Source organism: Capra hircus, chromosome 4, assembly GCF_001704415.2.
Source record: "Capra hircus breed San Clemente chromosome 4, ASM170441v1, whole genome shotgun sequence".
Taxonomy (NCBI): Eukaryota; Metazoa; Chordata; class Mammalia; order Artiodactyla; family Bovidae; genus Capra; species Capra hircus.
In genome coordinates this window covers 86881477-86896323 of record NC_030811.1, presented here as the reverse complement: position 1 = coordinate 86896323, position 14847 = coordinate 86881477, and the positions used below count along the sequence as shown (strand labels likewise).

Below are 14847 nucleotides of genomic sequence, written 5' to 3'. Positions count from 1 at the left end.
GCAAGGAGTTGGACATGACTGAGAGACTAAACTGAACTGAAATTGACTATGAGTCAATGAAAAAAGTTTATGAAAAGTAACCAACATCCAGATGTATCCTAAAATACTGAATATCAAGATTGAGGCTAGAATCTACCTTGTATCAGTTTCCCTATATTTTTCTTCATTCACAAATTAATTTATCCTACTTGGGGAAAAAATGAAAAAATTCTATTAGAAAATTGTTAAAAGTATATACTTTAAACACTAACAAATAATCTTAAGATATGGTATAAAAATATCACGAAACAGTCATCAAGTTTTGTGATCAAGTTTGAAATAAAGATGATAAAACTTGACACATTTTAATTTCACTTCAGAAAATACAGAATCATAGATAAAAGGGACTAGAGAGTGTCAGTAAATTTAGTTTCTCCAGATCTTCAACAGATGCTGACTTTTGGTAGTTAACCCAAGTAGAAGCTTTAGAAAGAGAAGGATTTGCAGGAGACTGGTAAAATCTTCTAGATCTAGACTTCTAGGTCAAAATATCTTGTGTTTAAACCCCATCATAAGTGACTGATACTCTTCAGCCTTAAGGCAGATGGAGTTAGAGCAACATGCAATGAATTTTATGGACCCTACATAAGAAGAGTTTCTGGCCTATGACAAGGCATCCTTAGCAGAAATAGGATGAACTTCCTGAGATTCCAAAGCTGAAAACAGACAGCAGAAAGTCAGAGAGCATTGCCTTGACAGAGGATGCCAGTCTGTATACCCTGAGACCAAGGAACCCCAAGAAAACTACCAATGCCCCACATGAAGGAAGTTCAACAACAATAGTGGCCTGATACCAGATGATAAATGTTCTTGGCACATTAGAGAGTGGCCTTTCTCATCAATCTCCTGAGACTAACTCCAGAAGGGTTGAAAAGGTACTGACAACATAGATGAATTTGTTTTACCTTTGGATTTTGAATAAAGTTTAGGGAAAACTGTTTACAGTGATTTATCAACTATCCAAATATTAATAATATATTTTTTAAGGTGATAATAGTTCATAAAAACACAAGGTTCTTCTCTATGGATTCATAATATGAACCAGCTATATCCTGTTTTAGGTAAGATTCATTCTGAAGAGGACACTAGTAACTGATTTATGAAACATTCCATTTTAGAATCCAAGACATAACTTTCTACAAAAGATTTGTCTGAATTCTTACACATTGATAGAGCCACCCTGATTGATAAAGCAATCCCACAAGCAAAACTGGGAAATTAGAAAGCCTGTTACTCATTTCTCAGTAAACCAAATCAAGGTTTACCTGGTTGCCCTTTGAATATGTGGTGGTTTCTCTACCTATAATTCACAGCACGTTGGGCCGTCCTGTAGAAGTCTAGCTTCCCATACCCCAGCTATCCATGACTGTCTTGTTTCTTTAAACATGTGCCCATTGGTTTCTATGGTGATCACGCAGAGCAAACGTTATGTAGAAGCACAATTAGTGACACCTGAAAAAAGCTGGTTGGGAAGTAAAGATGATGGTGACCCAGGTCATCAAAGGGAAAAGTATTTCACAAAGATAAAATTTTTATATTACTACATTTCTTTCTTGTATCTTTTTTCTGTTTTAATTTATATATGTAAGCATGATTGAAATTACTATTGCTTCATGTATTGTTTTTTTCCCCAGGGAAGGCCTGATTCAAACTGTGAAAATTAGGTTCATAACAAAGAATCAAATTTTGATGCTCCACATTTCAAATGATTCATTGAGTTAAAAGAATTTAAGAATTGATTCTAAACTAAACTGCTTTTAACCTAAGACTTTCTTTTAAAAAGTGAAGTCTGCAAAGGGAATGCACTGAATCATTGTAGTGTTTTGACACTTAATGCCAGCTTTATAAATTATATCAATGTCTTGATTTTTTTTCATATTTCTTTGGATCTACCAGTTCTTTAGAAAGTGATGTGCATTGTTAATAGTCTTTTATATTTTGCAGTTCTTTAAACTTTGTCAAATGGTTCTCTTATTTTATCCTTTATAACCACCCTATGAATGCAGTATGGCAGACATTCTGCTTTTGACAAGTTACAGGAATGACATGGTGGGGAGGGAGGGTGAATCACTTATGGAAAAACACAAAATCATTTGAAAATCCTAGTTAGGACTGTAATCCAAGTCTTCTGTCTTGCTTTTTGAAACTTTGATTAATTTTCTCCTTTTCTTTTGTTGAGTTCTTTTTTTCAAACTTCAGCAGACTTACTCTTTAATTTTCCCAATAGAAACATTTCTTTCCTCCTTTTAAGGTTTTGCTGTGTTGGAAAGATAAAGTAGAAAATAATTCTGGGAGAAAGGATTTGAACAGGAAAGCCTCTTGGTATTTTTTGCTAACTGATCAGAAAACTATAATTATTTTCAAAGTTGTAAATCATTGTTATGCATATAATAATTGTGTTCTTGAAGAATTTCTCCAACTGGTTACCCAGTTTTTTTCAAAAGAACAATTTTAAGTTGCTTTTACTGATCTGGAAGGTAGAGGGTAGGAATAACTTTTTAGGTGGCATGGTTTTCGTCTATTGTAATTTCCTGTTTTTAAAAAATATCTCTCTGTATTTTTTATTCTGAATGTATTTATTATTCCCTTTTTATAAAAAGAAAAATTAAAGCAAGTGAGAGAGTCAAGTCATTTTTCCGAAGAGTCACTGTTCACCATTGTTCATAGCTGTGACAAGACTGGGCCTCTGTTTCTGAAGCATGTCATATAGAACGTTGCTGTTTTTACATCCCACCATGTTCACCTAGTCTACAGCACACAGACACTTCTGGAAAGACAGATGTATAAAAATGCATCAGTTATCAGGCGTGTGAATTTGTTTCAGTGTTCATGTTAGAGTACCTTAGAATGTACTTCCTGGTGGCCCAGATGGTAAAGATTCTGCTTGCAATTTGGGAGACCCAGTTTGATCCCTGGGTCAGGAAGATCCCCTAGAGAATGGAATGGCAACCTACTCCAGTATTCTTGCCTGGAGAATTCCATGGACTGAGAAACCTGGCCCGCTACAGTCCATGGGGTCACAAAAGAGTTGGGCACGACTGAGTAACACACTCACTTTTTCAGAATACATTTAGTTAACTAATAGTATGAAATTTTACCTTTCTGATAGACTGAAGTTTTGGATAGTGAATCATCAGAAAGGCATTTGAAATGAAAATTTAAAAAGGGGTGTTTTTTGGATTCTCTGTATTATTGTGTGTCTGTCGGTTTGCTATTAGTTGTTTCAGGGCACCTGCACTTTGCACAAGCTAAGGTCTGAAGGAGATTTTCCGGGCAATGCCTTATATTTACACAGCTTAACTTAAGGGAAGTGCAGTACACAAGTTGAGGGAACTATATTCCCCTGGTTTTAATGAATTCATGAACAAAACAGTCATTCCTATTAGAATCTTTCTGAATAGTTTCTTGCTTCAGTCAATAAGAATTTTGTATCCAGTAACAGCATGTTAATTTTTGAGCTATGCCATGTGTACCTGTCCTTAAAATGAAAGAGTTAAGTTGACATAAAAGGCATACCCACCAGAAAGTAGGATTTTAAAGTCTGCATGCAGGTCCTGCCTGATGGTTGGTTCAGTGCAATCCCTCATCTGGGTCCAAGCCTTATTCATCATCACTGAGTGCCTTTTGTCAAAGGAAGTCATCCTCAGACTGAGGAAACCCACGATTGCAGAACCATTTACATCACTGAGCTGTGTGTTGACTGGTGGTGGTGTTTCTTTTCAACATTAGACAATTTTGTTTGTATGTCTTTCCCCTATCCTCTGCAGACCATGGACCTCTGTGTCCTTCTGTCCTCTAAACCACCTCACTTCTGTGCAATTACCTTAAACAGAAACTGCAAACCTCCTTCACCACCTAGTGCCCGTATGCCCAGTACTCAGTCACTGCCTTGTTCTTGAAGCTCCCATGACAAGACCTGCTTGCACTTTTGCTCCGATTCACTTACCATTCCATTCCTATGGCAGGAATTCCCTTGCGTCCATCCCTTTTATTTTAACTCCTATCTAGAATATTCTAGACATGGCTCAGGCATCACTTTCACCAATAAACTTCTTTGCAGCTTTTTTTTTGGTCATTACCTGTGCCTGTTTCTCCTTTAAAGAGAAAAAAAAAAACTTGATAAGAGATATAATGCACACACCATTGCAATTCACTCATTGAAAACATACACTTCAGTGGTTATTGTATATTCTGAGTGTGCAACCATCAGCCTAGCCGATTCTAGAACCTCTTCATCATTTCGCAAAGAAATCCCATACCCTTTAGCTATTATCTCCTTAAACCTAGTAAGTGGTTCCTAACTCTAAGCAATCACTAACCCATTTTCAGATGTTTTATAGAGCTTCCTATTATGGACTTAAATCTGGATAACATCATAAAAAATGTGGAATTTTTATTTGCTTCAGTCACTATGCATAATATTTTTGAAGTTCATCCAAGTAGGGGCATGCATCAGTACCGCATTCCTTTTTAAGGTGGAGTAATAATTCACTTTATGGGTATACCATGTTTTGTTCATCCATTCATCTGCTGATGGACGTTTTCATTGTTGCCACCTTTTGGATATTATGAATAATGCTGTTAGGAACATTCATGTACAAGTTTTTGTGTGGAGATAGCATTTTTATTTCTTTTGGGTATTTCCCTAAGAGTAGAATTGCTGAATCATATGATAATTCTGTTTAATTGTGTGAGAAACTGCCAGTTTCTTCCAAAGTTGCACCATTTTATACTCCCATCAGCAGAGTGTAAAGACTGCAATTGCCCAGCGACCTCCCAGCTTTTGATTCTAGCTATCCTGGTTGGTGCAGAGCGGTATCTAGTTGTGGTGGTGTCTCCTTGAGATTTTTTTCCATGTGTTTCCTCTGCATCTATGTATTGCTTCTCAGTATGCAGTATGTGCTCAGATGTTGATTGGACTCAATTGACTGTGTTACAAAAGCTGTTGGTTTTGTTGTTTTCCATGATTTATTTCAGCAAGTGTCCAGCAGGCACCTGTGATGGATGTACATTCTATTTCCTGTGGGAGAGTGTGGAAGCTTGCCCTCTGTGCACTGAACATGACTTCCATGAGATTGAGGGTGCCTGTAAGAGAGGATTTCAGGTAAGGGGCAAACTGTCTAAGCAGAACTGTGTCATTGAAGATACAACGGTTCAGTCCAGTATCACATTTACAGCATAGACATTTAGATTCAGTAGTGTGGCTAAAGCTTATAGTTAACTTAATGAGACATTAATATATATCTAAAATAAAGTTTGATACCTATACTTCTGTATGCTGAGGTAGCTGAAGATGTGTACTGGAATTGGGAAAATAAATTATACAAAGGGGTTGTAGACTGGGTATTTACCGAGATCATAAAGAAATGATATAATGAATCCAAGATAGAGCTTATAGAATGCAGTTATAGGTATAATTAAGATGAGGATGATAAAACTGACTCTCCACAAGAAGCATATAGAAAGAGTAAATCTTATGTGCACTCACACACGTTAATCAAGATCCTGCTCTATGTTTTCTCTGCATTCACTTGTTTTTTAAAAGCAAAGTTAGGACTCTATTTTGTTTTCTTTATACATTTAATATATTTCCCTTGTCATGAATTTTTTAAAAAAATGACTATTTTTTAATAGAGAAATATTCCCTGGTGGCTCAGACGGTAAAGCGTCTGTCTACAATGTGGGAGACCCGGGTTTGAGCCCTGGGTTGGGAAGATCCCCTGGAACAGGAAATGGCAATCCACTCCAGTACTATTGCCTAGAAAATCCCATGGACAGAGGAGCCTGGTAGGCCCCAGTCTATGGGGTCGCAAAGAGTTGGACACGACTGAGTGACTTCACTTCACTTCATTCTATTATGTATGCAATTTGGAATTTGATAATTTCCCTGTTGAACATTTAAGAAAAAATTGAAAATCATCTTTTTGTAAATAACTCTATAGTGAATATCTTTGTTAGACATTTGATTCTTTCCTTAGAGTTTATTGCTAGAAAGATATGGCCATTATTAAGGTTCTTGATACTTATTATACTATTAATAAATTGCTTTGGTTACATCCATTTGCTCTTATACTAATATGATGTTTGAGAGCACCCACTTCACTATACCAGCTTTGATTAGTACTATATAAAAGCACACTTTTCCTCTTTCAAAATGACTGACTTACTACTTCATCCTCTCTAAATTCCACTGAAATTATACTGAAGGAGCACAGATGAAGGGATTCATCAGTACCAGTGGTGAGGACCCTATTGGAAAATGGACATCAGAGGATCAGAGATTCCAGTGGGATTGGAGGGCGTGGCAACCCATTCCAGTATTCTTGCCTGGAGAATCCCCACGGACAGAGGAGCCTGGTGGGCTATAGTCAGTGGGGTCGCATGGGTAGGACACTACTAAGTGACTCAGCAAAGAACACAGCACACCAGGTAGATGGAATAGAACTGACTTTCAGGTCAGTGTGGAGCACTCTAGGGTACTCACTGTGGACAGTGATCAGAGAAGGGAGCTGTTCTATCCAGGAAACTCTTAAAGAGCTTGTAGTTGGCAGGTTGGAGGGTCCAAGCGGGAGAAGAAATCGGAATGCCCCCACCCAGTCCCATACACTCAGCATATTTGGAAGCAGTAGTTTCCACCTCTAAGGAAAACAAAACCAAACAAAACATTGAGAACTATTCTCGAAACTGGTATTTTCCATTTTTGAATGACAGTGAACCTGTAGTAAGAAATACATGCTACATCAAGCCTAGGAAATAGACACAAACTCAGAAACATAGAGATATGCCTAAAAATAAAATTGTTTTATGAAACAATACTTACTTTAATATTTTATTCTTATCGAGCATAGGCATAATAGTACAAAATATGTTTCGTTAATACAAAATGGAAACATCTCCAAATAGATAACACTAAACCAAAAATTAGGAAATACTTAATTCAGTAAGTGTGTTTACTTGTTGATAGCTCACACCGGCTCAGAGTAACAGAGCCAAAACTGCTCAAATATCTTAGGCATGGCTGAGCCAGTTTCCTTTAAACCTTTGTAAGTGGGTCAAAGATAAAAATTTCAATCTCAAAAAATGGTTTCTTTTTAATCCGCATAATAATAATGATACATTTTTATGCTTCACAGTGGAAATTAATCTTTATCTTTTCTCTAGAATTATGATAAACTTCCTACCTTATAATTATTTTTTTAAGAGTAAATGAAAAATAAAAGATGCATTCCTTTCTTTGGCCACCAAGTTTAATTCAGGAGTTTTGAGAAGCCAAATGACCTTTTATCCAAACATTCTTCAATATTTAATATTTCTCTTCTGAAAGGTAGTGATTATAAGTTTGAGACAATAGGGAGGCAACTATTTCTCTAATTTTATCTTGTTCAAACTATCTTCATTAAAAAAACCTCTGTTCAACATCTTATAAGAATGATTGAAACAGATAGTTGTGAGCTGATGCTTTTTAAATGTTTGGTTTTGCTTTAAGAATAATACCTTTTGGAACACTTTGTTGTGTTTGATATGTTGAGGTGTGTAACTCCCCCTATAGTTCCAAATTTATTTTGAGAAATATTAAAATCAGTTAAATATGCCTTTCTGTTATGTTTAGATGTCAAATTTGAAAATATTTGCCAGATGAGAGTGAGCTTCAAATAGAAAAAAATGAAATGTCCTTCTTCAGGGTATTCATTGCAATAGCAGACAAATGGGTTTGATGCAGTAAGTGGCTATGTTTACTGCCAATCTCTGAATATTATAGTTTGAAATGTCTCTTCTTTGGTGAGTTTTCAATACACATGACAACTTTCCCTGCGTCTTCCATTATGTCAGTGAACCAGGATGGATTTCTTTGGATGCCAAAGCCTTTTGATATTAAAAAATGATTGTAAAATGTTGAGATGGGTATCTTTTAATTTTTAAATAATTCTACTGTGTTTTTATTATATTGTCTGCTCTATTTCTATTATATTGTCTGCTCCATTCTTTATAGTTTTGCACTTGATATTGACTGAGAATATGTTTCTCTAATATTATAAAGATGTATAATCCAGACGCACATGAAGTTAAATTTACACACTACAATTCCTCCACATACAGCTGATATAAACTAAAAGAGCTGCATGACTTGTGATAAAGTGCTCTTATCAAATTGAATCTCAAAAATCCATACCAGGTTCTAAGTACGTATTAAGCATTACTTCTAAATGTTATATCGTGGTCGAGATTTGAAGAGATAGTGTGTTATTACTGGGAGGTAAGTTTTAAAATTTATCTCACTCTGTTCACAAAATATCCTTACATGCTGCAAGAATAAATTTTTCAGCTGCTCTGTCAGCCATTTTCTTGTTTGCCAAAGACATGACTTAATGTAGGGAGGTGAAAGTGGAAGTAAAACTCACTCAGTCGTGTCCAGCTCTTTGTGACCCCATGACTGTATAGTCCCTGGAATTCTCCAGGCCAGAATACTGGAGTGGGTAGCCTTTCCCTTCTCCAGGGGATCTTCCCAACCCAGGGATCGAACCCCAGGTCTCCCACATGGCAGGCAGATTCTTTACCAGCTGAGCCACAAGGGAAGCCCCTAATATAGGGATTAAATTTTGTAATTAATAGAATGACTAAGAAATGTATAGAATGATCAAGTTACAGAATGACTAGAAATTCTGCCAATAGCTTGACTTTATTTTTCCTTAACAATATGAGGAGCTTATTGAGAAGTTAAAATCTCTGGGTTTACAAGTATGTGTCTTTTTAATTCTGAAGTTTTAATGGCTTGTTTATAAGACCATCATTGAACATTAGAGCTTGCCATTTGCTTTGGGTGTAGCTTATGTGATACAACCATATAAACTCTTTCACAGCTTTTTTTTTTCTCTTGTTGGAACACCCTTGAGTTGAAATCAGTGTTTGCTGACTGGAGTTAACATTTATCTCTTTATTGTCATTATTTACATGTAGAGAGGCCGCAGTTCAACCTTGTTCATGCCTCCTCATTCCTCACCTTTCTTATAAAAATTATATGAGCCATTTAAAAAATAATTTATTCACATTAAGTTTAATAAAGTGTTAACACTAAATTTTTTTTCAATTACTAACATCCTTTCTAAAAAGTTCTCAACCAAAACTTTGTTGAAACTTTTCCTCGAAGTAAATAGGATTCTCCTACACATCATTTACTTCAAGAGTAACTGTGAAAGTGTGTGAGTGTGTGAAATTAAACATTATGGTGTTATGCTTCTGTTAGCGTGTAGATAAAGTTACCATCATTCACCAGAAAATTTCAGGAGGCACACTGAGTAAAAAATGTAATGCCTCATGTCATTTAATGTCACTGGACATAATCATCATGCAGATTGCTACTGGTCACTGTATATGTTGAAATATATAAGGAATCTTGCCTGTACTCTGATTTTTGTCTCTGATCTCTTATTTGATCTGTTCATTAAATTGCTGGTTGAGACCCATTGTTTTTATTTTACTATTTACTAGTTGATTGCAGGGAGCAGTTTGAAAACCTAGCAAAATTGTCGTCTACTTTGGGAGGACTAGAGTAAGTCCCTCAGCTGGGTAGCAATGACCCAGAATAACCTGCTCCTTATTTTGGCCTGGGGAAGGGGGTGCAGTCTGCATGCCTACCCCACACTAGTCACCTAAGTCTGCCCGACATGCTCTGCCTGTATGTCTGGCTCCAGGATCTGTTCTGCTATTCGGGGAGAGGCTTTTTGGGGAAATGGATCTACGTGATGAGTGGCTATAACCCGTCCCAGTTAGTTATATTAAACAACCCAAGCTTTCATTTAAAAACATGATTAAGTCAGGGCTCGTCACATATTTGAAGAAAATAGCTCAAATGGGAGTCATTTTTGTTCAACCTTCTTATAAGGAAGCAAACATGATCTGACAATTCATGGTCTTGTTGCATTTTCATTCATCATTTCCTTATTCTCTCTCTTCTATATCTCTTTCCTCTCTTCGTGGAGCTTCAGCTTAGATGAAAGCTGAATAATCCTCTCTGCCTACTGTCAATAAAGGGTTAGCAAGACCTCCTCCTTCTAAATCTAATTTTGATGTCCTCTTTGTGTTTTGAAAGGAAACTTTATATGTATGGAATGAGCCTAAGTGGTGCATTAAAGGAATTTCTTTGCCTGAGAAAAAGTTGTCAACCTGTGAAACAGTTGACTTTTGGCTAAAAGTGGGAGCAGGCGTGGGAGCTTTTACAGCTGTTTTGCTGGTGGCTCTAACTTGCTACTTCTGGAAAAAGAATCAGAAGTAAGTAACCTCCGAATAAGAATGAGGAATCTCTTTTGTTGTGAAAATTTTAGGTTTAATCACCATACTCAACAGTTTCTCCCAGAGCCAAAAGAATTTTCTCTTAGTTGAAAGAGTTATGGGAAAGGTCTTTAAGAAGGCAAATGGAATGGTTGTTATTCTGATAACAGAAAGACCAGAGAACATTAGAGATGATTGCACTGGACTCACTGGTTTTATGATAGAGAAGAACAGAGGCTCCAGGCTACTCAGGTAGATGGGAGCAGAGCTCAGAGCAAAAGGCAGATTTTCTCTGTGTGTCTATTTTATTTTCATGACATCATGTTGCCTTCTTGCCCCATCATTGTTTTTTCAGTTTTTTGTGGGCAAATATTTGCAAAGAAACAGACTAAGCATATAGACAAGTATCGTCTTTATTTACTCCAGGACTTCAAGAATCTGAAGTTGAGTATTCAGTCTAACTACCAATTATATATTGATACATTATATGATTAGGCTTTTAAAAAATGATTTACCTGTCAGTGGGGCTGTGAAAGTTCTTTTTTATATTATCTAAGGACAGTTATAATCTGAGGTGGGAAATAGAAAGCAATGAGTGAAAGAAGTAGTAAAGACCAAATCACTTGCCTATATATAATGTTCTCATCTTATGAACTAAACTTTGGAAAACTGCATATTAAATTAGTTCCCAAATATTTGTAAATGATGAAAATTTATTCATACCTCTTATTTTCTCTGTTTTTCAAAAGTTTGTCATAATTGGCCACTTTATGTGATGTAAATGTAATGGAATTAACTATATTGTACTGATTCTCTGAAGTTCTGGAAAAGATTGGTATATAGATGGTAGATTAATGAGACCACGTAGTGTTATGGTGATGGGTGAAGGAAATCTGTTGGTGAAGCAACTTTACTCCAAGACAATTAGCTGGTGTATGACCACCCCAAATAAGTATTAATTTATATTAAATGCCTCTTTATCTATTTATATATTCACCACTACTTAGACTGGAGTACAAATATTCCAAATTAGTGATGACTACGAACTCAAAAGAGTGTGAACTCCCAGCTGCAGACAGCTGTGCTATCATGGAAGGAGAAGATAATGAAGAGGAAGTTGTATATTCCAATAAACAGTCCCTACTGGGAAAACTCAAATCCTTGGCAACAAAGGTAACAGCAGAATTTTAACCTGGTAATACTGTGTGTTTATGAGTAAGAGGCCATATTAGCCTAACAGCAACGTTCTTGAAAACTCTGTCATGTAACATATCTATATCTCTGTGGGTATTTATCTGGTAGAAATACTTTTGGAAATACAGAAAGATGTATATACAAGAATAATCACTGCAGTATTGTTTTGCTGGTTAACCAGGTAGAAACAACTTTTAACACCGTCAGGAAGTATATATTTCCATGTATCAAAGCAGTGGGATGCTGTGCAGTCCTGCAGCTGGTACAGATGGAGATGTCTGTGTGTACTGATATGTCAGTAGGTCCAAGGTCAGTGAAGTGAGAGCGACTGTAGACTATCACATTTATATTAAATGTATATTTATATTAGTATCTGAATAGGAAACTATGAATGATAGCTGCATTTTGAGAGTTTTTAATTAGTGGGTGTCTTTCGTCTTTGAAGTAATACGGTTTTGTAATATTTGAATTTGTACAAAGATAATGTATTAATAGTATTACAAAAGCAATTTTAGGTAAATAAATGATCCAATGTTTATTTATATATTTTGTTTTAGAACAAGATTGTTTCATTTAGAGAAAATAAGAGTTATATAAAATGTTGAGATATTACCTTATCAGATGGTATCACATTCATCAGCTTTGAAATGATTACTATATCCAAACAGATAACATGAAGCCTTACATATTATTTGTAAACACATTTTATTGACTTAAAAGATAAAACATGGCACTTTACTTTTGCAAGATTGAAAATAGAATGAAACATGAAAGAAACTGCATTTCAAAGGATTTTCAGCAGGCAGGGCATGTGGCAAAGATTACATTTATTGTGAGTGCTTTAGTAATCATTTCCTAATTTAGGTACACAAATATAGGGGATCATTTAAAAATAAATGGATAAGCCCTATTCTCCTTATTCTAATGGCTATTTGATTTTGCTTATTATGCTAGTTTATGGAGGGTACTATTTCTAAGGGACAGTGAATGTACAGTGATTGTCAAGAGCTGAGAATTTACCCTACTTATAAGCTAACAAGTGAGCCTCCTATGATTTCATGGATACTTTAGAAGACATAGAATTTCTGATCAGAGACAAAGGACAGTTTAAATGGTCATAACAGAAGCACTAGCCAAAACCTCAGCATTTATCCCAGTTTCAAAGCCTCACTTCCTACAGATTACTCTTGGTGAGCTGCATTATAGGTAACGAACCTATAATGGACTTGGGAACCTAAATCTTTTAGAATGGGCAGCAAGCATCTCTGCCTTTGTTCCAAAGAGAGATATTATTGTTATTGTACTGCACAGTTAGCATCCTCATTCATTGCTCCAGAGGGAAACACTGTTTTCAAGACTGTACGTGAGCTTGCCCTTTGCTCTGGAAGGATATAACATCTTCAAAGGTCGCTTTCTATATAAAGACTTTTGAAAAGGTGCCAGTGCCTGGTGGCTCAGATGGTAAAGTGCCTGTCTACAATGCGGGAGACCCAGGTTCAATCCCCGGGTCGGGAAGATCCCCTGGAGAAGGGAATGGCAATCCACTCCAGTACTATTGCCTGGAGAATCCCATGAACAGAGGAGCGTGGTAGGCTACAGTCCATGGGGTCGCAAAGAGTCGGACACGACTGAGTGGCTTCACTTTCACTTTGAAAAAGTAGTCTAGAACAAAGGGAAATCAGTGTTGTATTCACAAGATATGCAGAAATACCAAAGGACCATAGAGAGTTGTCTCCCAACAAAATCCAAACCTCCGTAGCAGTTTGCATCTGCTCATCCCAAGTTCCTAATCTTTCCTTCTCCTCCTGCCCCTCATCCTTGGCAACCACAAGTTTGTTCTCTATGTTTCTATTTCATAGATAAGTTCATTTGTGTCATATTGTAGATTCTACATATCAGTGATATCATATGGTGTCTTTTTTTAATGACTGACTTAATTTAGTAATTAATCTCTAGTTCTATCCATGTTGCTGCAAATGGCATGATTTCATACATTTTTTTTATTCCATCTTTTTAAATTTATTAGCTACCCATAGAGTGAGTGTGAATAACAAGTCAGTTTTCCTTCCAGGAATCTACTCTGATTAACCAAGAGTAGTCTGATTTTGAAAAGATCTTCACAGTTGTCTAAGAGCTACATGATCTAAGGAGGATGTTTTCATAAACAGTTAAATTACACTCCTAGGGTACAAGCTATGCTGCTTCTAGGAGAGAAGTTAATGTCTGGTTCTTACAAAAAGTATAGTCCTGTAGGTACACTTGGTGCCAGCAGAAAGAAAGAATTTATTTATGATTGTTAGGGACACCAAGTGGAATCTCTTTAGCTAGGCAGCACTGGTTGATAGTGCCTGTGACCTTCTTGCTGGCTTATAAACCTTAGTGTTTCTGCTTCACCTCTGACAGCTGTGTCTCTTTGTCTTTGGAGAGACTGCTTGAGGACAGTTAGTCCAGCTTTTCCTGTTTGCCCATGCCGCAGACTGGGTGGTATTTGTCCACTCCATGGAATGATTGAGTGATGGGAATGGACATGTCGATTGTTGTTATTTTGGGGCAGAAGCTGGCACCATACCAGCTATTTCTATACTTTTCATTAAGTTTAAGGGGGAATGGCAACCAAAATGTGGTGAAAGCATCTGCTGGATTTGGTAAACAGTAGACTGTTAAATCTAAGGCACTTGCAAGAATTTGAGAGTGGAACATTTTCCTTCATAGGGATGTAAAAGGGTAACTTTGAAAATCAAAAACCTTTGCATCTCTCAGGGTGTAAGGTAACTCCTTCCCAGGTGCCTCATTATCAAACTACACTGTTGATCCTCCACTGCCACGAATCAGTATGTCCCTTTCAGTAGCTGAAATTCCACCTTATTTCTATTCATCTACTGGAGTTCTGTGCCTGTGAACATTCATGTCCAGGAAGGTCAAGGGCTTTTAAACACACTTAGGGAGACCTAGTGTGTTTTGAACCTTTCTCCATGTGGGCTATAGTAGAAGTCTTTTTTTTTTTTTTTTTTAATTGGAGTGTAGCAGCTTTACAGTGTTGTGTTAATTTCTGCTGTACTAACAAAGTGAGTCAGTTATACACATACATTCAGTTCAGTTCAGTTCGGTCGCTCAGTCGTGTCTGACTCTTTGCAACCCCATGAATTGCAGCACGCCAGGCCTCCCTGTCCATCACCAACTCCCAGAGTTCACTCAGACTCACGTCCATCGAGTCAGTGATGCCATCCAGCCATCTCATCCTCTGCCATCCCCTTCTCCTCCTGCCCCCAATCCCTCCCAGCATCAGAGTCTTTTCCAATGAGTTAACTCTTCGCATGAGGTGGCCAAAGTACTGGAGTTCCAGCTTTA

General features: G+C 36.8%; 1 protein-coding gene across 1 annotated transcript in view; it reads left to right on the top strand.

Annotated features, from left to right (window-relative positions):
- KIAA1324L (KIAA1324 like) overlaps nucleotides 1–14847 on the top strand; it is a 212874-nt gene that overhangs the window by 192446 nt on the left and 5581 nt on the right. The window contains exons 19-21 of the mRNA XM_018047288.1: nucleotides 5017–5143; nucleotides 10127–10305; nucleotides 11313–11478. Coding sequence (XP_017902777.1) covers nucleotides 5017–5143; nucleotides 10127–10305; nucleotides 11313–11478 — 472 coding nt within the window. The remainder of the gene's footprint in view (nucleotides 1–5016; nucleotides 5144–10126; nucleotides 10306–11312; nucleotides 11479–14847) is intronic.